The 27,898-nt window shown below is 43.2% G+C and overlaps 1 protein-coding gene across 4 annotated transcripts in view; it reads left to right on the forward strand.

The window, feature by feature from the left end:
* LOC133512158 (contactin-associated protein-like 5) overlaps positions 1–27,898 on the forward strand; it is a 219,008-nt gene that overhangs the window by 71,249 nt on the left and 119,861 nt on the right. For all 4 annotated transcript variants that reach the window (XM_061841507.1, XM_061841508.1, XM_061841510.1 and 1 more), the window contains one exon: positions 23,170–23,317. In XM_061841507.1, the coding sequence (XP_061697491.1) occupies positions 23,170–23,317 (148 nt within the window). The remainder of the gene's footprint in view (positions 1–23,169; positions 23,318–27,898) is intronic.

Here is a 27,898-nt window from a genome sequence, read left to right on the forward strand (position 1 = left end):
AAAGGTACTGAACAGGATTAAAAATGGAAAGACAATTGGTCCTGATGACATACCAGTGGAGGTATGGAAGCAATTTAGAGAGGTGGCTGTGGAGTTTTTGACGAAATTATTCAATAGAATACTAGTGCGAGAGAAGATGCCAGAAGAAAGTGTGCTAGTTCCCATTTTTAAGAACAAAGGTGATGTTCAGAACTGTGGAAACTACGGAGGAATAAAGATGATGAGCCACACAATGAAGTTATGGGAAAGAGTAGTGGAGGCTAGACTCAGGACAGAAGTAAGTATCTGCGAGCAACAGCAAGGTTTAATGCCTAGAAAGAGTACCACAGATGCATTATTTGGTTTGTAGATGCTCGTGGAAAAGTACAGAGAAGGTCAGAAGGAGCTACATTGTGTCTTTGTAGACCAAGAGAAAGCCTATGACAGAGTACCAAGAGAGGAACTGTGGTACTGGATGTGCAAGTCTGGTGTGGTGGAGAAATATGTTAGAATAGTACAGGACATGTATGAGGACAGCAGAACAGCGGTGAGATGTGCCGTAGGTGTGTCAGAAGAATTTAAGGTGGAGGTGGGACTGCATCAGGGATCCACTCTGAGCCCCTTCCTGTTTGCGGTCAAAATGAATAGGCTGACAGATGATGTTGGACTGGAATCCCCTTGGACCATAATGTTCGCAGATGGTATTGTGATCTGCAGTGAAAGCAGCGAGCAGGCAGAGAAACAATTAAAAAAGATGGAGGCACACACTGGTAAAGAGAGGAATGAAGATTATCTGAAGTAAAACAGAGTATATGTGCATGAATGAGCAGGGTGGTGGGGAAGAGTGAAGCTCCAGGAAGAAGATATAGCCAAGGTGGTCCACCTCACATTCTCCACAGCATACCATTGCTTCTCCTTCCTCAACTATAATTATATAGACTTGTTTTTTTGACACTGCATACACATTAATGAAGCAGGGTAGTTACAAAAAAAAATCTAAACTGATAATAACACTCCAAATCAAGACTGAAATTACAAAAGCAATATCATAAAAGGAAAATGCGTTAATGATCATTCCACAACTTCTCTAGAGTTAAGATACAATGGCGTTAAATCCCAACTGACCTGATAATTATCTGTCCAATTATTTCTCAAGATGGAAAGGAAGTGAAAAGGTATTTAAATGGTTTTTTAATGTAAATTAAGACCCTGAGATTTTTCATCAAACTGGACTACGTTTTGATTTCCTAAATCCTCTGTCTAAGCAAACAAGTTACTTTTGTCTTTTAAGCAAGCAAGCAAGCATGGTCTTCCACTTTTGGAAAAGCTAATCTACATTTTTGCCTTTTTTACCATATGTTGAGAAAATAAGACTCCAATCAATCAACAACAAGCTCCAGGTCTTCCCAATTTGAAATTCTAAGGCCCACCAAAACCTTAAATCAAACTTTGATCCACATTAGGAGGCTTGGATCAATAATTTCCCAATGATCCATAAATATGTGTAAAGCAGTAAATGTCTTTGTTTATTACATCCAAATAGCTAGTAAGCAAGCTAATATACTGCAGAAAAATATAAGTCTTTCATCAGGGCTCCGATTTGACTTTAGTCAAAATGCTAACTTGGAATTTGAAACGTGCGGAACAGAGTGGACCTAAGCATAGAGTCACACAAACGTCTCTCTGCAGGTCGACTTGTCACAATCAACAACTCATGCCATGTTACCTCTTCCAATGCTAACATGACCTTGTGGTGTTTACATAATTCACCCGCGGGACCTCGAGTTGGGGTGCGGGGTTCCGCACAGACTGTTATTGTTGTTGCGCTTCCGGAGTAAAGGCTATCAGAGTTCCCGCCGTTATGAGAGTAGTGTTTCGATGTCGAGCAATAAAACAAGTTTTGTTCCTGTTTCCGACACTCCGCCTCCGACTCCTTTTCTCCGGCGCTACACTGGTGACCCCAACGTCAGTCCCGGCGTTTTTGAGACTGAAACAAACATGGCAACCGCCATCCTCAAATTGACGGAGTTTTGGGAGACGTCCGCGGCAGCGTGGTTCGCGCTGACGGAGGCTCAGTTCGCCCTCCGCGGGATCTCAGATGATTCCACGCGTTATTACCACGTTGTCTCAGCACTCGGGAGCTCAACGGCGGCCAGAGCAGTGAACTTCATCACCTCTCCCCCGGCCCGAGATAAGTATGCTGGGATCAAGGCTCACCTTCTCAAGGTTTTTGAGCTTTCATGGCCGGAGCGTGCCCAACGTCTGTTGGCCATTAATGGACTGGGGGACAGCAAACCTTCCGAACTCATGGAAATGATGCTAAACCTGCTGGGCACGGAAGACCCCAATTTCATTTTCATGGAACTGTTTCTCAGGCACATGCCACCGCATGTTCAGACGGCGCTCGCTAACAGTACTCTCACTGAGCCCCGGGCCCTGGCCGAGGAGGCCGACCGTTTCTTCCTGGCCACCCAGCGCTTCTCCCCTGAGACGCTGGCCGCGACGCGCAGTTACTCGCCTCCGGACGCGGGGGTGGCATCCAGCAGGGGCCCCATCGCCACCGACGGCCGTGCTGGCACAGGCTTGTGCTACTTCAATGCCCGTTTCGGTGCGAAACCCCTTGCAACTACGACGCATCAGGAAACGCCAAAGCCCACGCTTCGCATCGGCCGTGAGCATGGCCGTGAAGAGCCGGCTGCTGTTCGTGAAGGACAACCTTTCCTGGCGCAAATTCCTTTGCGACACCGGCGCCCAGAGGAGCGTCCTGACAGCCACTGCGGAGGACGCCGCTGGCGGGACTCATGGGCCACCCCTACTGTCCGCTAATGGCTCCCCTATCCGCTCTTATGGCTTGAGGACTGTGGACTTGTGTTTCGGGAGTCAGTGCTTCACATGGGACTTTGTCACTGCCGATGTCTCATTCCCTCTCCTCGGCGCTGATTTTTTTTTTGTGCCCACGGGCTGCTGGTAGATGTTAAGAGTGGCCGTCTGGTGGATGCACTGACTTTCTCCACAGTCGTCTGCGTCCGGAATGAGGTGACTTATGGTGGTCTCTCCAGTTCGCTCTCGGACGGCACCAAGTACCAGCTCCTCCTTGGTGAGTTCCCTGGCTTGACACGGCCCAATTTCTCCTCTGCCACGACTAAACATGGGGTCGAGCACCACATTGAGACCAAGGGTCCCCCGATTCACGCGAGGGCCCGACGGCTTGACCCCGAGAAGCTAGCAGTCGCTAAGTCTGAGTTTGCCAACATGGAGCACCTGGGCATCGTCCGCCGTTCGGATAGCCCGTGGGCCTCGCCGCTACACAACATCCCTAAACCGGGTGGCAACCGTGTGGTGACTACCGCCGCCTTAATGACGCAACTACGCCCGACCGTTACCCTGTTCCATACATTCAGGACTTCTCAGCCCACCTGGCGGGCAAAATCCTGTTCTCCAAGGTCGACCTGGTGTGCGGGTATCACCAGGTTCTCGTGCACCCCTCAGACTTTCCCAAGACAGCTGTAATCACTCCGTTTGGACTATTCGATTTTCTGAGGATGCCGTTTGGTCTTAAAAACGCGGCACAATCTTTCCAGCGTTTAATGGATTCTGTGCTCAGGGACTTGCCATTTGTGTTCATCTATTTGCCGTCGCCAGCTCCTCAGAGGATGAACATCTAATGCACCTCCGGGACCTCTTCACAAGACTTGAGCAGCATGGCGTGATCATCAACCCGGCGAAGTGTGTTTTCAGGGTGCCCTCTATCCAGTTCCTCGGGCAACTCATAGACAAGAACGGCGCCGCCCCCCTTCTGGCAAAGGTGGAGGCCGTGTCTGCTTTTCCCCGACCTCGCTCGGCTTGGGGCCTCCGGGAGTTCCTGGGGATGGTGACTTTCTACCACCGGTTCATCCGCCGGGTGGCCCACATCATGCGCCCGCTCTATGAGGCTCTTAAAGACAAGGCCCCCAACCGGGACGTTGAATGGACGGCCAAGAGGATGGAAGCCTTCGAGGCTACGAAGGCCGCGCTGAGTCGTGCCGCTATTCTGGCCCACCCGACCCACGGGGCCCCTGTCGCTCTCACTACCGATGCATCCGACTACGCTGTTGGAGCCGTATTCAAACAGTGGGTCGGTGGCGCCTGGCAACCGCTTGCCTTTTTCAGCCGTCAGCTGGTCCCCAGGGAGCGCAAATACAGCACGTTCGATAGAGAGCTCCTCGGCCTCTGGCTGGCGATCCGCCACTTCCGCTCCCTATTGGAAGGCCGTGAGTTCACAGCATATATGGACCATAAACCCCTCACTTTCGCCATGACCAAGGTGGCCGAGCCGTGGTCCGCCCGCCAGCAAGGAAGGAAACCGTCCGTGAGGCTGGTGGCCCAGAAGTTTGTGTGGCGCGGTCTTAAGAAAGATGTGCAGGCCTGGGTCGACTCGTGCGTGGCCTGTCAGCGGGCTAAGGTGCATCGCCACACAAAAGCCCCCTTGGAGCTCTGCGCTGTCCCTGAGAGGAGGTTTGACCACGTCATCGTCGACTTGGTAGGTCCACTTCCTCCCTCGCACGGTTTCACCTACTTGCTCACCATGGTGGACAGAACGACCCGCTGGCCCAAAGCCGTTCCCCTCTCCTCGACAATGTCGTCAGACGTGGCCCGGGCGTTCATCGGCACGTGGGTTGCACGCTTCGGGACCCCATGCGACCTTTCCTCCGACTGTGGCCCTCAGTTTACCTCTGAACTCTGGAACGCAATGGCTGAGAGTTTGGGGGTCAAGCTGCACCGCACTACCGTGTATCACCCCCAGGCGAACGGTCTCTGTGAGCGGTTCCACCGCTCCATGAAAGCAGCCCTGCGTGCCGGCTTGACGGACGCCAACTGGTTGGATAAGCTCCCGTGGGTCATGCTCGGCCTCAGGTGCGCCCCCAAGGAGGACCTGTTGTTCTCATCCACCGAACTTGTCTACGACCAGCCACTGCGGGTCCCCGGCGAATTCATCCCGGACGCCACAGCGCCCTGGTCTGCAGCCAGGCAACAGTCCTCCCTGCTGGAGGCCGCAAAAGGTCACCTGCGCTCTGCAGATTTTGTGTTTGTTTGTCATGACGCCCATCGTGGACCTCTGCGCCCCCCATACGACGGGCCGTTCAGGGTCCTGGAGCACGGGGATAAGAGCCTGCTCATGGACATTGGCGGCAGACCCGAGACTGTTTCCGTGGATAGGGTCAAACCCGCGCACCTGGACATTGCCCAGCCTTTGGGGTTGGCCCTCCCCCCGCACCGGGGTCGTCCCTCTTTGCCCTGTCCCCTGCACCTGCCGGGGTGCCCTTGACCCCGCCTGGGCCCTTGTCCCGTGACTCAATGGAGAGTGCGCCCACGCCCCCCTCGGTCCCTCCAGTGCACACCCGCCGGGGTCGGGTCGTCATACCTCCACGGCACGAGGATTTTGACTATGGGTGAATTCTGGGGGGGCTTGTGTGGTGTTTACATAATTCACCCGCGGGACCTCGAGTTGGGGTGCGGGGTTCCGCACGGACTGTTATTGTTGTTGCGCTTCCGGAGTAAAGGTTATCAGAGTTCCCGCCCTTATGCGAGTAGTGATTCGATGTCGAGCAATCAAACAAGTTTTGTTCCTGTGTCCGACACTCCGCCTCCGACTCCTTTTCTCCGGCGCTACAACCTATTCATTTGCATTTTTTTTCACGCAGATGTTTTTTTCCCCCGAAAATGAGTCACTTTGATTGGCTCATGAAGGCGAAGTGCGCAGGTCATGTGACAGCCTTGTATGGTTTGATTGGTGAATTTGAGTCAGATGACACTACTGATCCCGTTTGAGTGGTGCAACAAAAGCCCTATGCAAAAGTCGAAGATGGAATCTGAAAATAGACACGCACACGGGCTGAAGGAAAAAATTAAAAGTAGATGTCGATTATTCTAAAGGGTAATAGTATTGATCCTTTGTCAAATAAATACTAATGTAAAAGTATAAAGTAAGCATTTAAGAAAGCATTTAAAATACTCTCTCAAGTACAGTTTGTTGAAAATTTTACTTGAAAATATGTAACGCTTTACGACCCACCTCTGTTTTCTTTTGAGCAACTTGAAGCAGTGATTGTATTTCCAATTTTAGTGTGTTAAACTTTGTCAGAGTCATCAATGAGCATTGTGTTTGTGCTGCTGGTACTGCTTAGTACACGAGTTGATTATGTGCGGAAAACCTGCAACAAACCCCTTGGCGTCATTGGCCCAAAAGCTCATTTTACAAATATTCAGCTTTTTTTTTTTTTTAGACATTGTAGTTAGTCGTCATGTGCATTTCTGTTATGGATAGTTCAGAATATAGTCAGAAATTACTGGCTCCACACTTACACAACACTGTATACACTTTTGGTTGATACATACCTTTGCAGATATCTATAATATAAACATATTGGCTTACACTTAGCTCACACCAACACAAATGCACAGCATATTAACATAGGGTGCATTGAGAAATTCACTTTGGGTGAGCTTTCCGCTAACTGCAACCTTTTGGAACTCAGAGAGTTGGTAGTGAGTGTGTACCGGTCGACATAAGTACAACTGACACATTGATTGCAGCAAATGTACTGACGCATCACTACCAATGGTCTTCACATTCTGTAGTAAAGTTATAGAAAGTGGAGCACGCTCAGTCTTCGGGTACTGCTGTCTTGGTTCGCGGTGGGAGCATAAGACTGAATTTCCCAACACACCCCAAACACTACTTTTGACTTGCATTTGTAGAGATGAGATACATGTACTTAACTTTTGTTTGAAGACACTAGCCAAAAATAAAGTTCATCTTAAAAAAAATCATGTCACCAACCCTTGTTATATTTGTTAGCGTAGCATATACAGGAAGTCAGTTATCGCACTATGACATGGAAGCACATCTAAAGGTGTCCATGTTAACAAAAGCAAACTCTTTTTTTCAGATTGCAGTAATCCAAATTGATTATTTACATGCAGCCAACCTCAGAATCAGCTTTACCTGGTCAAGCGTGTAAAAACAGGAGGAATTTTTTTCCGGCAGTCCATGCTGCCCTGGTACGACATTCAGAATAAACAATAAAGTAACAAGAACAAAGAACAAGGACATTTCTGTTTGTTAGGAACTATTCCTTATACAGTGAAGAAAATAAGTATTTGAACACCCTGCTATAATGCAAGTTCTCCCACTTAGAAGTCATGGTGGGGTCTGAAATTTTCATCGTAGGTGCATGTCCACTGTGAGAGAGATAATCTGAAAAGAAAATCCAGAAATGACAATGTATAATTTTTTAACAATTTATTTGTGTGATACAGCTGCAAATAAGTATTTGAACACCTGAGAAAACCAATGTTAATATTTGGTACAGTAGCCTTAGTTTGCAATTACAGAGGTCAAACGTTTCCTGTAGTTGTTCACCAGGTTTGCACACACTGCAGGAGGGATTTTGGCCCACTCATCTACGCAGATCTTTTCTAGATCAGACAGGTTTATGGGCTGTCGCTGAGAAACACGGAGTTTCAGCTCCCTCCAAAGATTTTCTATTGGGTTTAGGTCTGGAGACTGGCTTGGCCACGCCAGAACCTTGATATGCTTCTTACGGAGCCACTGCTTGGTTTTCCTGTCTGCTTTGGTCATTGTCATGTTGAAAGACCCAGCCACGACCCATCTTCAATGCTCTGACAGATGGAAAGAGGTTGTTCCCCAAAACCTCACAATATATGGCTCCGGTCATCCTCACCTTAAGAATGTGCAGTCATCCCATTGTTCACCATTTCTCATTGATATAAAAGCATACTCCACCGCCTTTCGCTTTCCATGCGAGCTCTGCGATGCGGTCCTCACGAGAAAGATGAAAGCCGGGCAGAGTAATGGCGGCATCTGGGACACGTCCACAAAGCCAAGACTCCGTGAAGCAAATGGCAGTAGAACGTCCAAAGTCTTTGCAGGTCTTGATCAGAATCGGAAGTTCATCCATTTTGTTGGTTAGGTTCACGAGATGGATCGACGGAAGCGCTAGTCGATGTCCCCTCTTGCGCAGGCGAACTTGTGTACTGGCTCGTGACCCTCTCCATCGCCATCGATGCGAGGCTTTGAAGAGTGTGCTGACGAGTCACTCTGGAAAAAGATTCTGCTAATTGGCAAGAGATGTTGAAAAAAATGTCCCGAAAAGAAACTCTGATGTTTAGCAAGTCCTCTGCTGTATACTTGAGTCCCGAGACACTCGAAACACACACAAACATAAACAGTACAAGAGAGAACATGCCGAAGGCTGCCACACTGGTAGGCGCCATCTTGATGAATTTTGATGAACATCATTAGATTTATCCATTTATTCTCTGTATAGCTTACTCTGAGTAGGGTCGCGGCTGTGCTGGAGCCTATTCCAGCTCTCTTTGAGCTATAGGCGGGGTACACCCTGAACTGGTAGACAGCCAAATTGAGTACATTACATTCAATGATCCAATTATACAATCCTGTAAGGGCACCTCATTTTTTATAGTTTTAGCTGCATGTTTTCTAATTTTGGTCAGGGGGATTTTTTTGTCAAATCTTCAATACAGAGTATGGCATGTACTGAACGTGCATGTGAATATATGTGGGCAGAGGAAAAAAGGTGGAGGGGGAAGAGAGTTAGGATTCCTGAAAGCCTGATGAATGAAACTGTCTGAGTCGGCTAGTTCGGGCCCACAGACTCCGCAGTCTCATCCTTGATGGCAGCAAACCAAAGAGGTTGTGTGATGGGTGGCATCCCTCGCTTTGCAGACTGCTTTGTGGGTGAGACAGGTTCTGAAAATGTCTTGCAGGGAGGGAAGAGAGGTTCCAATGATCTTCTCAGCTGCCCTCATTATCCAATGGATAGTCTTGTGGCAGGATACAGTGCATGCTCTGTATAACACGGTGATGCAGTTGGTTAGACTGCTCTCTGAGGTCCCCTTATAGAACAGGCTCGTGATGGGAGTTGGGGGTTTGGATCTCGTGAGCTTTTTTGGACAGTGATGAGGTCTTGCTGGTTCATTGGGAGATTGTTGGTGATGTGCACTCCCAGGAACTTGCTGCTGCGCACTCTGGCCACTGCAGCACCATCACCGTGTTCAGGGGAGCATGCTGGGAGAGCGCCCTCCTAAAAATTAGGGATGTTATACAGCGTTTGTAGCTATTTATGAAACCGGGCCAAAGTGTGTGCGTGTGAGTCTCGTTAAATATGCTTTTGATGCGTGTGAAAATGAATGACAGCAATCTGCAATCCGGCTGACACCCACGCTGACTTGTGTAGCGTTTCCCCAAGACCTTTTTGGCCGACGCCAACTTGTCTGTCTGGCATTTTAACCAATGCGCTCAAAGGTAAAGAGGGTGCCAGCCAGAAAGTGAACGGCGGGGCACTAATGAGAGCACCTGAGCTTATCACTTATTCCACGCTAATGCAAAGCTAAATTATCTCAGTGGAAAATTATCTTTATAAAAAGGTTAAAGGTGGAGCCTTCCGCCGATGTCCTGGGCACACTTAAAAAATATGAAAGGGAAGACATGGATAATTTGCTATTTTACTGCTTGATTGATTGGTTTCTCCTAAGGGGAGCACTGGAGAGAAAAGGGCAATAGGGTTATTACCAGTCTCTCTACTACTCTTGAGTGCATAAAAGTGCTGTTACTTGATGAATAATCTATTTTAGTTCTGATAATAATAATAAAAAATTACATTTCGGTGAAACATTCATGGCAGATTTGACAAGGGGATGTATTAGTTTATGACAAGATACATCATTAGAACAGAAGCCTTGAGATGAGTTTGTTCAATGAATTCAACACTTATTGGTTACTCAGACTTATTCAAATTGCTCATCTCAGCACAACATGTTCTTTGAAGAAACAGTTTGAGGAGAACCTTATTTGTCCCCATTGCACAAAGCACGGTACACGGAGGCATGCTTCAAATAGGTGGTGTGGATGAACAAGCTTTTGGAATCCTCATATAACTCAACAAATATAATTCCACAGGCACACTTCATAATCTTGTAGGACGTTTTCCATGGCAAGCTAATATTTTCTGCAGTTTTCAGTTGTTTATGTGATCCAATAACTTTGTGTCACGTCCCATCGGAACGAGAGTAGGACCCAAATGCAGGAACTCGGAAGACGCAAGGTAGTTCAAGAAGAGACACGTTTATTATATGCAGAGGTAGGGGATCGAGCAGGCAGTCCGGTGCAGCAGCGGTAGTTGGGACGTTGGGCGAAGAGAGCAGGTGAGCGGGCCGGCAGGAGTCGGTACACAGGGAAACAATCAACGCAGGCAGAAGTATCAAAGGAGTCAGGCTTACAAGGGTGGTCGGAGAACGGACGTAGGTCGGTACACACAGGTTCAATCAGAGATACCGGAGCACACGAATGGGACATGAAGATCATCGAACTGGCGCCGGCCAGTTGTCATCGCGGTCATATAAATCCACAGCATAATCAGGCTGCATGAGGTGCAGGTGTGCACCTTCCAATCAGCGCACCTGCGCGGACACCCGCACAGCTCGTGCTGGAGCGGCAGGATCATGACACTTTGTCTCTAAGTCTATATAAGTCTATAAGTCTACACTATTTTGCATAGTGACTCAATGCAATCCAAAGTAACAGTTAGACACAATTTAGTGTCAAGGTCCTTGGGGAAATGTTTTCAGTCCATCTGTTTTCATTTAACTTTTAAATAATTTACAGTATAATTCTGTATAGGTTGTAGCATTTCCATAAAATGTGCTCAAAATATCAGTCAAATTATGTACCTGAATGGTGTATTTCTTTGTGATTCATTCTATAATAAGACTCAAACAGTTACCTTTTTATGTAAGACGTACAAAGGGAAGAGCACTTTTTTCATACACAGTCTGCCCTTGCACATTCATGGTTCACTGTTTGCTGCCCCACATACTCGTGGATTTTGATCTCCAAGTTCTTTTCTTTCTTAATTTATTGTATTTTCACGACCGTAGAGGTCTTAAATTCTCTTCTAAATAGACGAGGCACCACATTAAACATGGTGCCTTACAATGTGGTGCACCTTATGTGCACACTGAGTTCAAACATTTTCAGACGTTGTTGTGTTTGTTGTCCTACAGAGTACACTTAAACACGCTGGTAACGCTGTCAGCATGCATGCTAGCAGATCTTTTAGCCTGTATTTTACATATCATATGCTGCAGTCATGAGGTAGTGATGACCAATTGCATTTCACATCTGTAAGGACAAGAAGCTTACATTGCCTTACACACTGCCTGTATGTAGGACACTAAGGAGGTCTTTAGTGCCACAAAGCATGCTGGGAGTTCCGCAAAAGCATGCTGGGAGCCTGTCAATGGTCTTTAAAGTAGATGTCTTTTGTCGATTTGTTGAGTATTTCTTTCATTTGTTTTATTATTTGCTAGTTATGTTAATCTGTTTGCTGTGGTATGATAATTTTAGTTTAGATGTGACACCATGAGTGTACAGGGGCAAGATGTTAGGCTGTGTGAGCTACTTTGGCTTACTGACCTAGAGAGCAATTACTGCTTTCCTTTGTGCTTAATGATTTCCACGCATGCTAACAAACTAATAAGGTCTTAAAATGTATCACATTGGACAAGTCTTACAACAGATGACAACATGAAGTGCATCGTCCATTTTGGTGAACAGTCAAGACTATTAAGTGCGATTTATAAATGCGAAAGACACAATATATATCATCCATCAAATTCCTTATCTGCTTATCCTTGCAAAGGTCATGTGAGTGCTGTAGCCTATCTCAGCTGTCAACGGGCAAGAGGCACGGTACACCCAGAACTGGTTCCCAGCCAATCGCAGGCCACATAGAGACAAACAGCCGCACTGACAATCACAATTAAGGACAATTTAGAGTGTCCAATTAATGTTGTATGTTTTTGGAATGTGGGAGGAAACCGCAGTGCCCGGAGAACACCAATGCAGCCACAGGGAGAACATGCAAACTCTACACTGGCGGGTCCGGGATTGAACCTGAGACCTCAGAACTGTGAGGTCAGCGCTTTCCAGCTGAGCCCATACCATACATAGGTATATTAATACTGCATCAATTATCTGCAGATTTTCAAACATTTAAAAGCTGCAGTTTCAAATGAGGGTAAAAACAAAACACAAAAGCAATTAAGGAGAATAAGTATGATGTCAGTCAGGTATGCCGGATGTTTCCTTCCTCCTCTGCGTCTTCTTATTATTGGAGTAATTATTAAGCCTGTGTTTTCCACTCGTCTCCCCGATGGGAAATGTGAAAACCTAATGAACCACACTGTTAGAATAACTGCAACGCAGGCACCAAACTATTGTGCTTGACAACAACGAGTCATTAGCATTCTCCCGCAACACAAGAATACCCCAGACAAGTCCATCCTGGCATATGACGTCTGGGTTTTGTTTCCAACAATTTTGAATTTTAGTAATTTTTTTGTAATTTTAATTAATTGAAATTAAATTTTCTTTGCCACTTAACCTCATGAGGGAACAAGATATAAATTATAAATCCACACCCTATGATTAAAAAAAAAAAAAAAAAAAAAAAATCCCAACTTTCACCTGTCTAGCAGAGATGGGTACTGGAGTCATTCTCAGTTTGACTTAAGTTTACTCAAGTCACAATTTTGATGACCTGTGACTATCCATCCATCCATCCATCCATCCATCCATCCATCCATCCATCCATTTTCTTAGCTGGTTATCCTTATGAGGGTCGCGTAAGTGCTGGAGCCTATCCCAGCCAACAACAGGCAGGAGGCAGGGTACACCCTGAATTGGTTGTCAGCCAATCGCAGGGCATAGAGACTAAAAGCCGCACTCTCAATCACACCTAGGGACAATTAAGAGTGTCCAACTAATGTTGCATGTTTTGGGGATGTGGGAGGAAACTGGAGAAAACTCACGCAGGCGCGGGAAGAACATGCAAACTCCACACAGGTAGGGCAGGGATTGAACCCCGTTCCTCGGAACTGTGATGCGAGCGCTCTGGAGCTGCTCCACTGTGCCACCACAAACTACATTATTTTAAATATAAAATTAAGGGGACGGCACTGTAAAGTGTTGGCCTCACAGTTTTGAGGTCCAGGGTTTGATCCCGACCATGCGTGTGTGGAGTTGGCATATTCTCCCTCTGCCTGCGCGGGTTTTCTCCGGGCACTCCAGATTCCTCCCACATTCCAAAAACATGCAACATTAGTTGGACACTCTAAATTTCCCCAAGGTGTGATTGAGAGTGCGTAACATATTTGTTGCTATTGCACCAAAGATCATAAAATGGCAAACTCCCGCGAGCAGGTCAGGAATCTCAGGTTGGCGGCGCACATTACCAGAATACATATGAATGTGTAACATAAGACATATCATCTCCAAATGTAAATGTATACCTTTTTTTTTACTACCCTATGTACCTGTATACAACTATATAATGTGATTTTATTTTTATATTTAGTCTATACCTAAATATAATGTGCTCTATTGACTTTTTGAAAATATTTTTGGAAAAATTTGCGCATTATACACGAAAAATTACGGCATCTCCTGCATCCTCTACTTTAACACCAACTGCCCTCATGTCTTCTCTCATAAAACATCCATCAACCTTCTCTTTGGTCTTCCTCTCACTCTTTGGCTGGCAGCTCCATCCTCACCACCCTTACAGCAATATACTCACTCTCTTGCCTCTGGTCCAAACTATCGAAGTCTGCTCTCTCAAACCTTATCTCCAAAACATCTAAAATTGGCTGTCCCTTTGATGAGCTTGTTTCAAATGTTACTCATGCTGCTCACTTCTAAAGAGAGCGTCAACATTTTAATTTTGCCCCCCTCCAGCTCTGCTTCCTTTTTTCTCTTCAGTGCCACTCTAATAAGTATTTTATGGCTGGCCTCACCACTGTCTTATAAACTCTTTTGTATCAGATCTCACTTACCCCAGGCTCCCCTGCAACTTAGGTACTAAGAGAGTCCTGGGTGACTTTCCATTTAAGGGAAAAGCTCCCCATTATCCCTGCGTTTTACACACTGGACCGTCAATGGCAACAGGATCTCACTGAAGCTGTTGTCGAGAAAGAAATCGCCTAGAATCTAACAGCCACCTGTAAACCCCGCTTAAGTTAGGCCACACCTTGACAGAGTAACTAGGATATGTTGGGCGAAACTCTAACCACGCATCTTTAAAGTTGCTCCCCTCTTTATTATCTTTTGCACTTGTGACTGGTGTGGAATTATTCAACAGTCATTATACTACAATAGGGTCTGTTATTAACTTATGTGATAGTCAAATTATCCTCTCAAAATAGGAGTAAAACTGTTCATAGTATGAGATAAAATATTTCAAGCTAATCCTTTGACGTGAAAACAGAAACAATACAAAAACAACAAGAAAAAGTTAGTTCCATTTGAAGTGTTATTCAATGATGAATGAATACAGTTGAAAATGTTAAAATCCCAAATATTATGAAAAAATATATTCCAATTCAAAAGGATTATTTCAGTTGTATAAGTCATTTTCCTCAATGAGCTTTTTCTTTAAATTTTTGTTCGTATTAGGAAAGGGTTTAGGGAGGAATGATGCAGTCTTTTTCCCTATAATTTTGCAGCCATCCTCAATTTCTTTGCCTAGTCTCTGTCAGAAGATTTTCAAGCCAACTGAAAAGCTGCTTTTCTTATCATCTTACATCTTACACAAAGTTAGAAACATACATGAAAACAGTCGCCGAATCATGCACACTATGTGAACTTCAGTCAGTTTTGGTGGGAAATTGGTCAGTATGCTCTCGCCTTAAGACACTATGTTTGTGAAAGTGACAAGTTATTGCGCTTAACTTGTTTGTCAGCCAATCAAAGACAGTTACTGTACGCCACGGTCCACTTCAACCTGCATTTAACAACCAGGTTGAAGGAGATTATGAAAAGTCATGCCCTTGTCACCGCTCGGACTCGAAAAAAGTAATGGAGGAGCGACCACGATGCAGAGGAATTAAAGTTAGGGGTAGAATGGGTCCAATTGAAAAGGAGCATTAGGCATTGACTCAGGTGCCACAGATCCATTTTCATCCTATAATCATAACGACTTGAAAATTATATATGTAAACATGGTTTGAAAGGGAAAGTTGTAAACTGAATAAGAGAAATCGTAAACATTGGGAAATTTCAGTTAAAAACAGTACATAATAACAATAAGAATAAATCTGTTGAAATTAATTTGTTTGGATATTGTTTTTAAAATAAATGCATGAATACAATAATGATGTTAATAATTAAAAACTACATTTTCCTGTCGCAATGAAACTTCTATGCCAGCATGTAGTGTCCCACTTGGGTCTTCAGCCATGGTGGGATCATGATGAAGCCACATAATTCCCTATCAAATGTATTATTAAAATTTCTTGCAAAGAGAAACATATTGAAAGCTATACTGGTCACTACCAGTACTCCAATTTACACCTCTGGACAATTTAAAGGCTTCAGTTAACCTAGTAGACGGTACGGTGGATGCCTGTTAAGGACAGTTCTGAGGACTGGTGTTCAAATCCTGTCCCCTGCCTGTGTGGCATTTTGAATGTTCTCCCCATGCCTGTGTGGATTTTCTCCAGGAACTCCGGTTTCCTCCCACATCCCAACAAGATGCATTAGTTGACGGGTCTAATTGTCCCTGGGTGGGATTTTGATTGCGACTGTTGTCTGTCTCCATGTGCCCTGCGATTGGCTGGAGACCAGTTCAGGGTGTACCCTGCCTCCTGCCCGATGATGACTTTGATAGGCTCCATCACTTCCGCCACCTCTGTGAGGATAAGCAGCTCAGAAAATGGATGGATGTTAGTTTTTATTTAAGGTCGTTTCTTTTTTTCTTTCTTTTTTGACTAGCTGTTGCATGTCACAGTTCACGAAGTCATGACTAGGGTGACACATAAATATATACACTTAAACATTGAAATAGTTCAAATTGTCATCCCCAACCCCTTTTGGACCTTATAATCAGGGAAAATCCACACCTACCAAACCTCTGACCTCAAGATAATCTTGCGAAAATAATCCTACAAGACATAAAATCATCATTAATGTCCTTGGTTTGGAAAGGACAAAATCAGGACAAAAACAGCTTTATGTCTGTACCAAGTCTTATTGTACCTGAGGCAAGACATTTGTGATCTTTTTTTCCCCATCTCTTGTCTTGAACACCTGCTAGTGGCAATCGACAGAATTCCCTATAGGATCAATTCAATCAAGTGTGACCCCTGGAACGAACAATGTGCATAGGTTCTATGATTTTCGTGGATGGAGTCACAGTGGCGCAGCTGTAGAGTGTTGGCCTCAGAGTTCTGAGGACTGTGCTTCAAATCCCAGCCTCACCTGTGTGGAGTTCCCATGTTCTTCCTGTGCCTGCGTGGGTTTTCTCTGAGCACTCCGGTTTCCTCCTACATCCCAAAAACATGCATTAATTGTAGACTCTAAATTGCCCCTAGGTGTGATTGTGAGTGCGACTATTGTCTGTCTCCATGTGCCCTACGATTGGCTAGCAACCAATTCAGGGTGTACCCTGCCTCCTGTTCAATGACAGCCAAGATTGGCTCTCGCACTCTTGCGACCCTCGTGAGGGTAAGCGGTTAAGAAAATGGATGGATTAGCAGATATATATTATATAATATTAGGTATAGGTAATATTTTTTGTCCCGGGTAAAATTTTGCCTGGATACACCAGTTTCTAAACTTTGGAGTGTTTTTAAGTATGTTAAACGCCCCCAAAATGCAATTTATTAATAAGATACGCTACAGTATTTTCATAGATTCCTCTCATGCATGTAGCCTATTGGCAACATCAAAGTGTTGGAGAAAAAAAAGCCTAAAGGAGCCAAAGATTTTTTTCCACAGGGTTGGGGTGCATAAACAGACGTAACCCCACAGTGACTTCCTTATTGCTATTTGCGCGTGTGTCACTGTGGGATGACTTCCATCCTCATTAACCGCTCCTTCTCTCTCTCTGGAGATGAAATCTCATGTGCCCGTTTTTCCAGTTTTTATTTATTCGGACAAATTCATCTGGGAGTAAAGCCCGTCTGCTCGTTGTGATTGACGCCATTCTGGGTTTCAACTCATCACTGGCCACCTAAAAGAGCCTGAGGGAGCATGGGAGCTGGGATTTTACGACCTTGCCGAGAGTCAAACCACTATGCACATGCATTTCCCTGGAGGACTTCTATACAGTAGCTAACACTAAACCACCATTAGAGGTAAAACTTCAAATAAGGGTTTTGAAATACGTCCATCATATTGTGGTATTCTGAATGCACTGCAGGAGAGAAAAAGCCACATTGGAGCATCGAAGGTCAAACACAATCCTTGCATTATTTCACCAAACAATGAAAATGTTTTATTAATAACTAAATAATGATAAAGGATATTGGGTTGTTGTTACAAAATGATAATCTATCACCGATCTAGTCATACCGTATATACTGGTGTACTGTATACTGAGTATCTTCAAATATATTCTCAGGTCATGTATTGTAATCAGTCAGGTCAAACCAGCATTACAGCATGACAGAAATAATGGGTGCTGAGTATAATTAATTTACTTCATTGTAATTAAATTACTTCACACAGACCGAAAATATGTAGCATGATTCAACTGAATGCAGTCACGTTTACATGCTACCATTAGTGCTAGCATTAGCTTGCTTGGCTACATAATGTATTGTTGGTAGCTTGTGAGCCGTATCGTATTAAAAATACCGGTACGTGCACATCCATAAAGAAATGTTTGAACGGCTTCTCCCAAGCACTGGTGACCACCACCAGAACACGTTTTCCCCCAATTTATTATTTTTTGACAAAACAATACACACACGATCCATTATTGTTGTCGAATGTATCCGGTCGTGTTTAATTTCACAGAGCCAAGTGATTGTAAATTACGTCAAAAGAAGCGACAAGGCTAAAAATAAACTAGCTTTTGGATTCAAATATACGGTAAACGATGGAGACACAAAGGTATATATCTTTTGCGGGTCATTGATCACATCAGCAAATGATGAGGTGATGACACAAGGCACAGTACACCCTGAACTCGTCCCCAGCCAATCGCAGGGAACATACAAACAAACAACCATCCACACTCATATTCACATACGATCTTAATTTGACTAAGGTATAATGCGACACAGAGAGCACATAATCACCTCATAATTTGAATTGTCATACAGTTTTAGGTAACTGCTGTAAACAGAAACACAAGAAACAATAAATAGGGGATCACTCTCTTGACAAATGACAAATACTTATCATGTCAGCGCTATGATCTTTTTGGCACAACTGCAGATTTTACTTTTGAGAGTTTTAATTTGAAAAGAAGGGAGTACAACATATAATCAAGGGGGAAAATGACAAAAAAAAAAAGCCAAGGCAGAACAGAAGTCATAATTAAGTGTTCATCGGCGCTACGGGGGTGTCATCATGTGGTGTTGTTTGTCCTTTGTGTTCTTATTGGCAATCCACTGAGAAGACGCCCACACCTAAGACAACCACTCACAGGAGCAGATGGTGGTATTTCTGTGAAAAGACAAATTTAGTATAACACATGCTAATGAATCATTAAAGGCGTTTTTTAAATGAGTGAATGTGTTCACGTTTGCAAAGAATAAACACGGGTGTTCTCAAGGTAGCCTTTCAGGGGTTGGTAAAGAATCTTCTGGAAAGACTTGCTACATGCATATGTCTGCTAGTATGTTTTGAATTCCTTGATGACTAAACAGTTTTATTCCCATTGAAGTTTTGCTCAACTGCCTTTTATCATTGTCATTGCTCCACACCTACAACAGTTCAATATGGACCCAAAAAACTCAGGCTCCCCGTTGAAACAGAAAAAGGTTATGAGGTTGTTTATTGCCTAGCTGTCGTCCAACATTTGACTTTGGACGTGGAGGACAGACATTGGTGGACATTTTTCCACTTTGACATGTTCTTTTTCTTCATTGGTTTTCAACCTGGCCTGAGTCTTATCTTATTTAGCAAGTGAGTTAAAGTGACTCATCCTGACTTTCCAGAAGCTGAGGCCCAGATTGCTTCTACAGTAGTCTTTCCTCAACAGTTTAGCCTCCAAGTGCTTTGTTCAGTGGCTAGGCCCATGTTTGGTTTTCTCGTGACTTGGTCTTATCTGCTTTCTTAGGTGGAAAGAAATCAGTTTATTTACACAGAGGTTAGCCTTGTTTGTCTTTACATATATACGGTATATATCCATCCATCCATTTTCTTAACCACTTATCCTCACAAGGGCCGCGGGAGTGCTGTAGCCTATCCCAGCTGTCAATGGGCAGGAGGCTGGGTACACCCTCAACTGGTTGCCAGCCAATTACAGGGCACACTGAGACAAACAGCCGCACTCACAATCACACCTAGGGGCAATTTACAGTGTCCAATTAATGTTGCATGTTTTGGGGATGTGGGAGGAAACCGGAGTGCCCAGAGAAAAGCCAAGCAGTGACGGGGGTAACATGCAAACTCCACACAGGAGGATTGAACCTGGGACCTCAGAAGTGTGAGGTCAATGCTTTCCAGCTGACCTACCATGCCACTCATAATTCTCAACTTTCTCCCATTATAAAATGCATTAAATTCCATGTTTTGAATAGCTGGTACTGGTAAATGGAACAAAAATTTTCAGTAAATATTACCATAAATAGGCTACCTGGAATGTGAAATTCTGGTGTATAGGTCAAATAAGAAAATACTCCTAAAGAAGTAATAAACAAAATCATCATATCAGTTCAATTTATTTTTAACTTATTAATAGCTACAAACTGAAGCTCAGACACGAACTGGGGTGCTGAAATCTGGCTGAATGTCTGAGGTAGTGTGCGAAGGACAGCTGAGAGGTGGTCATCGTTGATAGAGGATCTGTGTTTGGATTTATTAAAATTCACCACTGAGAATGTCTGTTCACATATGCAAGTTTAGACAAAGAGGACTAGAATCATCTGAACATGCCTGCCCAGGTGTGGAAAGTTCTCCTCTTTGAGGCAAAAGTAAAAATCCAGCAGTGAGACTGACCCGAAGCGTTCTGCCAGAAATGTGTCAGACTGTGGGTTGATGAGTTCCAGCTGAACATCACTTGATGCGTTATTCACACTGCAGTTTAAGAGAGAAGAAACCATGTACATTTAACTCTGAAGTCTTTTGAAAATCTTGAAATGACCTTGAAAACTCTCCATGCAGTGCGTCTAACATGGATGAGCACTTGTGGAGGTTATCAGCTGATCTTGTTACTTCCTGTAGTGTTGACATTTGGGTGAGAATTGTGTTCTTCACTTGGGTTGAGAGGAGCTACAACTTTCTCATGCAACCCTTCACTGCTCTGTAAATTTCATTTACAAAAAGGCCCTGGCATTGCAGTTTGGCATTGAGTTTATTCAGTGCACTCACATCCACAATAAATCCAAGCTCTGCCAACCAGACTTCATCTCAACGCTGTGCGATGTCCTGTTTATATATATATATATATATATATATATATATATATATATATATAGCCACTTATCCTTACTCACAAGGGGCGTGGAGAGTTCTGCAGCCTATCCCAGCTGTCAATGGGCAGGAGGCAGGGTACACGCTGGTAGCCAGCCAATCGCTGGGCACATAGCGACAAACAGCCGCACTCACAATCACACCTAGGCGCAATTTAGTGTCTCCAATGAGGCGCAGGCACGGGACTCATATACATATGATTATCACTGTACATTAATGTTAGGTGTTTTGATATAATTTACATGTTTTCACAAACAAAATTGCACAATACTGAACTGAGCTGGGCTTTCCTGCCAGGGTTGATATGCTCTCACCTGCTTCCAAGGAGATATATTATACGCTGGCTTATTCTCTGTCATAAATGTAATGGTGCCGGGGCTGGGGAAAAAAAGATAAGGACTGTGAAAGTGTTTATGTTTTGACAGAGGAGGAAATGAGCAGCCAAGCTTTCGGAACCGTTTGCCAAATTGAACTACAGTATAGCAGTGCAAATTAACATATTTGGTCTGTGTTTTAAGAAAAGACTCATTCCTCCTTGGCAGAAGTTCCAATCTCACCCTTAATGGGTGCACGTTGGCCCTCGATTATCTGGCGAGAAGCATCCTCTGTATTTAATGGTACCACGGCTCCGCAGCATCCCGCAGGCGGTTTTCATCTGTGTTTGCGACAAGACAGCAAACTACACCAACATCTCTGTCCATGTCTTGACTGCTTACTCGTCACAAACACCACAAGCAAACATTCATCCTTTGCACCTCTTTGCTTTGCGGCATGATTCCGCTTTGATTGAATATGTCACCTGGCTAGAATCAGTTAGCAGCATCATTAGTCTTTGGAGAGACTCCATTGTCTCTCCCCCTCAGCAGCTCTCTGTTTGCCAGTGTACAGTATATCCCTTTGGCTTTGTACGGAGCTGGAAATGAAATAGACAAATGATGCTTCACAAATGCGGTGTGACATGTTTTGTCACTGGATGTGAGAATGCCTTTTCTTTTCGTCTTCTACCGAACAGATATGAAAGGATATTTCCCAACCACATGATGATACTTATCTTTCAATTGTAAATAGAATAGTGGTGGGTAGTTCAAAGGCAGGAGCAAAGACCACTTCATTGGGTTAGCCTGGGTGTCTGTTAATATTCTAACTTTATTTTTTTTTTTATTTATAGGCTACATTGCATGATGTGCTTCAAGTGACAATGTTTTGATTTTGTATATGAAGAGGTGTGTGTAACATTAAATATGGTGTCTATACTGTATATGCTCCAGTAGCTGTGTAGAGACCATTAAAAATGATGCATCCATGGCATGTTAGAGGTGTATAGAATATTATATAGGATGTGAATATGGAACATTAGAAGTGTGCAGAACATTAAAAATTTAAATTCGGTACAATAGATTTATTGCCTTCTACCACTGATATAAATATTTTGCATTTGAGGTGTATAGACAAGCAAATATGTAAATATTTTACACTAGGGTTGAATAGGATAAATATGATGTTATTGTAGACTCACTGATGGTGTAGTGGTACACACACCTGCCTTTGGCGTGGGATCGATTCCCGCTGATTGATGGTGTCAATATCTGCCCTGTGACTGACTGGCGACCAGTTCAGGGTGTAATCCGCCTTTCGCCCGAAGCTAGCTAGAATAGGCTCCAGCTTTCCCGCAACCCTTGTGAGGATAAGCGATTTGTATATTGACATGACCTGCTGTTATTGTGGTACATTGGAAATGGATTGAAGATTAAATATGATGTTAGTATGTTACCATGTAGGTGCATAGATGAATAAATATAGTGTAAATACTGAACAATAGAAGTGTATAGAACATTAATTCCATAAATATTTCACATTGGATGGATACAGTAAGTTTATAGATATAAATTTAAATTCAGGTTGAAGACACATCTGTTCTCAGCTGCTTTTTCAGAAAGATCCATATTTTTTTTCTAAATGTAGTCATATTTTAGTCAGTTATTTGCTATGATTTTTATCTCGTGTTTGTATTTTAATTTTGATGTCTTTGTTCAGCACTTTCAATCACCTTTTTTAAATGAGCTATACAAATAAGCTTGCCTTGTCTATAAAACATGTAATATTATGTAAAGAAGAGGTGTGTACATTATAATTGTATTTATATGGTGTGTCACGGGTGTCTTGCACCTTAAACATGTTGGAAGTATGAATGATTAGCGGTGTAAAAATCATATGTTGGTACATTTGAGGAATAAAGAGCATTAACCTTAATGGTTCATCATGGCGACAAAAAATTATTCTTAGGACTGGTTTTGCAGTAGAATGGGTTTGATGAACAGTGGATGATCATAATGGAGCACCCCCCCCCCAAAAAAAAAACAAAACAAACTAGTAACTTACAGGAGGCTTAAATTGGGATGTTTTCACAAATTACAATTACGAGGTCACTGATGGTGTAGTGGTACACATGCCTGTCTTTGGTGCAGGCAGCGTGGCATCGATTCCTACTCAGTGATGATGTCGATATGTGCCCTTTAACTGACTGGCGACCAGTTCAGGGTCCAGTCCACTTTTCTCCCACTTTTAGCTGGGATAGGCGCAACCCTTCCTTGACCCTTGTGATCTCATATAATAAGGAAGCCAGTTGCCAGCCTTTGTTATTAATGATTTCCCTGAGCCTAACGTCTTGTTTCTGATTTTCACAGACATTTGTCGGGAATGTCAATTCAGAGGGTGTCGTCCAAAACAAGCTCTCCCACTCTTTGAGAGCCCGTTTCCTTCGATTCGTCCCTCTGCGCTGGAATCCAAGTGGCTGGATCGGCCTCAGGGTGGAAGTCTATGGCTGTTCATATAGTAAGTACCAGAGTCGATGAATTCACTGTTAAGAAGACTGTCAGTAAAAGATCTGATTTTGATCAATCCGTGGAGTTTTTTTTTTCCCAGGTCACACTGCCATGATACCTATGCTATGTCAAGTGTGACCAAAAATGCACAAATGAGTGAAGTGACACATTCGCAGATAGAACATGCCTACACTCACCACCTACAATTTTTCTGAGGCTCAATCATGTGTTTAATTTACCTTTCAATGCCCGCCATGGCATACCTTGTCACTTAAATGTTGAGTGTGTGTAAGTTTGTGTGTAGTCATGCATGTTTGAGGGGAAGACTGAGAGAGGGATAGTGGGAGAGAGAGAGAGAGAGAGAGAGAGAGAGAGCATGTCCTGACATTTCTACTGTGGTCAAGCCAGCTTCCACTTAGATTGTCAATATCTTTTTACTGCAGTTATTTTCTAGCCAATCGAGCATCTCTTTTGGTACAAGGGATGGATTATTAGTTGTATTAGTATGCATGTGTGCTTTATAGTATTATTAGTTGTTGACAGAAAACTAATATTAGCAACATTTATTGAGGAGCAGAATGTATGCATATGTTAATATGTGCCTTTTAATTCTGGATTTTACAATTCCCATTTTATCTTTCCTGAAGGTCATGAGATAGTAAGGTTGTGAAAATGTGCTTCTAAAATCATGTTGCGAGTTCCTTCACTCTGCATTGCGTTAAGGTGCACATGCTATTGTCATACCTGACAACCTTTAGACAAAAGGCGTTTCATGTGTGACACAAGACACATTGCTCTAAAAACCAGGGCATTGTGCATGTGAAATTCAAGATACTAAGCTTCACGGGTTATTTTTTTACATGCAACAAGTTTGTAGAAACATCATTATTTCAAAGTTCATATCATAAAAAAACGGTCACTCTGTAAAGCTCTCTATATAATAAATGTTCAAAATAGATACCCAATGTATGCATACTGTATAATAGTAGTGGGACCAAGTCGCTGCTTTCCAGTCATAATTTGGTCTAGAATCTTTGCCCTCAAGTCAAGTCCCAAGTCGAGACAAGCAAGTCTAAGTCAAGTTGTTTTTGTTCCCCTTCAAAACCGATTATTACATTTTCAGTTATTTAATGAAAATGTAATCTTATGATTTACTTTTTTCCCACTTTATTTCTGAAGTTACATTGCCAATAAACAGGCCCAAACGTATTGTAAATATGACACACTGTAGAAAAGAGTAATGCTAAAGAGCTGGACAATGACTGAATAGATTTTTTAAAAATTGCAAGTACAGTATGTAAAATCAAGCTTCAAAAGGGTCAAGAATTCCATCGTTTGAGCTTCCAGAGACTGTGTTCGTGTCGCTGAGTGCTCTGAAAATCCTGCCTCCAGCTGTTAATCAAATACTGAGAGGAAATAATCAGAGCCAAAGGGCTAGAGAGAGTCCTTCTGGCGCTTTGTTTCCGTTGAAATTCAGTAGGCTGTTAATCGACGGAGGGATTTGTCAGCAGTGACTTGTCGTGAGGAGAAGAAGGGACGATAGGATGCCATGATGCACCCATTATGAGTTGCAGGCTTTAGTGGCAGTGATTTGCCTTCAATGCAAGTTGTTTAGACCCCTTACTCGTTGCACAGGACCTTTGCCATGTACTCTAGCCACTGTCGGGATGGCATGGGGCCGCAGGATGGCAGATCCTGTGTGGTTCGGTGCAACCTTGCAACACAATTAGTGTTGGGCCAGACGGCAGAGACATTTTAGGCCAAATAACATCTAACAGGTTGCACCTCAGGGAAGATGTATTTTTTGAGTTATGGGGATACTTTGATGGCTAACTGCACGCTAGGCTGGTGGAAATTGGTCCATGATTAATGAGGAAGTAGCATTTCCGCAGGATAGCCACTGCATAGAATAAGGGCACTTGGTGTTAATATAGTGGGAGAGAGAATGTTTATTGTATACCCAAACCTCTTGACATCACGAGGATAGTTCTTAGTCTCACTCAAAGATCAGGAAAATATAAATGTGAAGAAGAGTTTTCAGGCATTTCTTATCAATTTAGTACTTTATCGCCCTCAGTCTTTGCACATTTTGAGCAGTTCTCTTCATCCATCCATGTGAGCCGCTAATGCTCACAAGGGTCGCAGGACTGGTTGCCAGGCAATCACAGGGAACATCGACGCAAACAATCATTCGGGCTCACCTTCAAACATATTTGTCTCCTGAGGAGACACCCTGAACTGGTCGGTAGCCAATTGCTGTTTCGTAATAATTTACAAGCCAATTGTTACGTTAATTGTCGTAGTTTTTGTGTATGTCACCAGTGCGTCGTGGAAACTGTAACTTATGTAACTACTACATTTATTTCCAATTTATGTTGTTCTGTGTTGCTAGTGATTTTATTTCATTTATTTTTTTATAAAAGTGTTATACGTCTTGTCTGAAAGAGTGATGACCTGGACAATTCATCGACTTGAACATGCCTATGTTAACGTTAACTGTTAAAAGAAATAAAATCTAATTATTTTTTAGTTTTGTGGAATACTTCCACCAGAGTGATATTTGTTGATAATATCTATTATTCGGTTGCATAAACATTGGAGTAATGAGCTATGGCGGTAGAACTGCAGCGTGTCTGTTCCACAATACTTTGGTAAAAATGGCAAGTATTTTCAGTTCATTTGACTCGGGTGTGAGTGAAATCACGATTCAAAGTCCAGTTGTAGTTGCTGCTCTGGCGACATTTTGTCAAGTCAAGTCTGAAGTCATCAAATTCGTGGCTCTTTTCTGAAACGACTCCTAGTCACAAGATGTGAGTCCTCACCACAGCTTATGTACTCCCTAATACAATTGGAATTGTTAGGGAGTAAGTATTTACATATATTATATAATTTAGTTACAAAATTAATGTAAAAATAATAGTTATAATCCTGAGAGAATCTGTTATTAAATTCATATAATTGCAGTTATTTTTTGGAAATAGATTGCAGAGACTCAGGCTTTTTTTGTTTTTCATATCACTTCCTCCTTCTGAAGCCGGCGGTTTTGATTGGCTCTCTTTGGTCATGTGCCATTTTGTTACGATTTCAAGTGAGACAGATTTCTAAATATGACCTTAACATGCCGCCTTGTTGTGCAATCTATTAGTTTGATATAATTTCTGTGGTTCTATCCACTTTACCGAGGGTTTTGTTGATCCATGCATTCAAAATTAGGGAAAGTAATCAAAATGTAATCAAATGAAAGTAGTTATAATACTTGGAGTAAATATTACTTATATTACAAGTACATTTTCAACAGAGTAACTTGTAATTGTAACAAACTAAATTTCCACAGAAGTCTGCCCATGACAGTATTTATTAAAATTCAGAACACAAACTGCATGAAAAAACATGTGCCTTTATGAAGATAATAATGCGCAATCTTGGATAGGTTTATTCATTTAACAACACGTTTATTATTTTGGTTGCAGTTTGCAGAGGTGTCAAAGTAAACTGCATCATTTGGGGAGTTGTATCCAATATCTTGGGTATTAAACAGCTCTCGGTCTGATGCAACATTGTTGCAAACGCCAAACACCATTGTTAAATTAGTACCAAAAAGTGAGCATTATAATCCTCATGAAAGCCTTTTTGGCCATTATAAATGTAGGTGTACTTAACGAGGTGTCCCTTGAGTTCACATGATAACAGTTTTCCACAGTTGTTAAAAAAAAACAATTCCAACAGATTCACTTGAAAATGGGGCAATTAAAAGCAGTGAGCATGGCAGACAATGTCACAGTGAGCAGTTTTATGGCATCCGGCTGCCTCACGCACACTTAATTGTCAGGGTTAGGCAAACATAAACGCTGTCTCACCGTTGAGGCCGCCGTCGTATTCTTCAGGTGATCAGCTTCGGCCCTCGAAGGAAAATAAGACCGGCCACTTGAGCAGAGATCATTTGTAGCCACATTGTCGTGTTGCGGCCCGCTTTGCCACATCAGAGCCCGGTATTCCACATAAGAAGGATTATGTAACGGTAACAGCCCAAATGCTGCCTTGCCATCAATCAATTGTACGCTCTGTGAGCGATGAGACACGATAAGAAAGGATGAGGTGATCGTCTGAGGCGCCGCGCCGTGAGGGAAGATGTTTGTTAAATAGACATGTCATCTTCATTGTGAGCGTCAATACCTTGCTTTTCTCATAGAGATCACACTGTCTATTATTATTATTATTATCATTGAAGATTCTGCAGTCAGCACCACTGCAGAGGCAGTCCTCAAACAAATACCAACAAAATAATGCAACAGTGGTGGGCATCGTAGAGTTGTGATGAGTGACAACACAAATCTTCATGCCTAAAAAGAGGACATATAATAAAAGTATGTATACAAATAGCCTCTGAAATGTCTGCAAACCTGTCACATGTGATATCAAACAACCAAGTGAAGCTGTTGTTGTCCACCTACTCCGGAAAACAAACTAACTGCTTCTCCAAGGGAATATAGAATTCGTATGTGTGCTTCAAAGCTCACAGCCACCCCGCGCGTCGCCCAAGTTGTCATAGTAACAAAATCTGTACTCGCCGTTGGCCCTGTAGTATGAGGGG

Source organism: Syngnathoides biaculeatus, chromosome 14 (assembly GCF_019802595.1).
Source record: "Syngnathoides biaculeatus isolate LvHL_M chromosome 14, ASM1980259v1, whole genome shotgun sequence".
NCBI classification, from domain to species: Eukaryota; Metazoa; Chordata; class Actinopteri; order Syngnathiformes; family Syngnathidae; genus Syngnathoides; species Syngnathoides biaculeatus.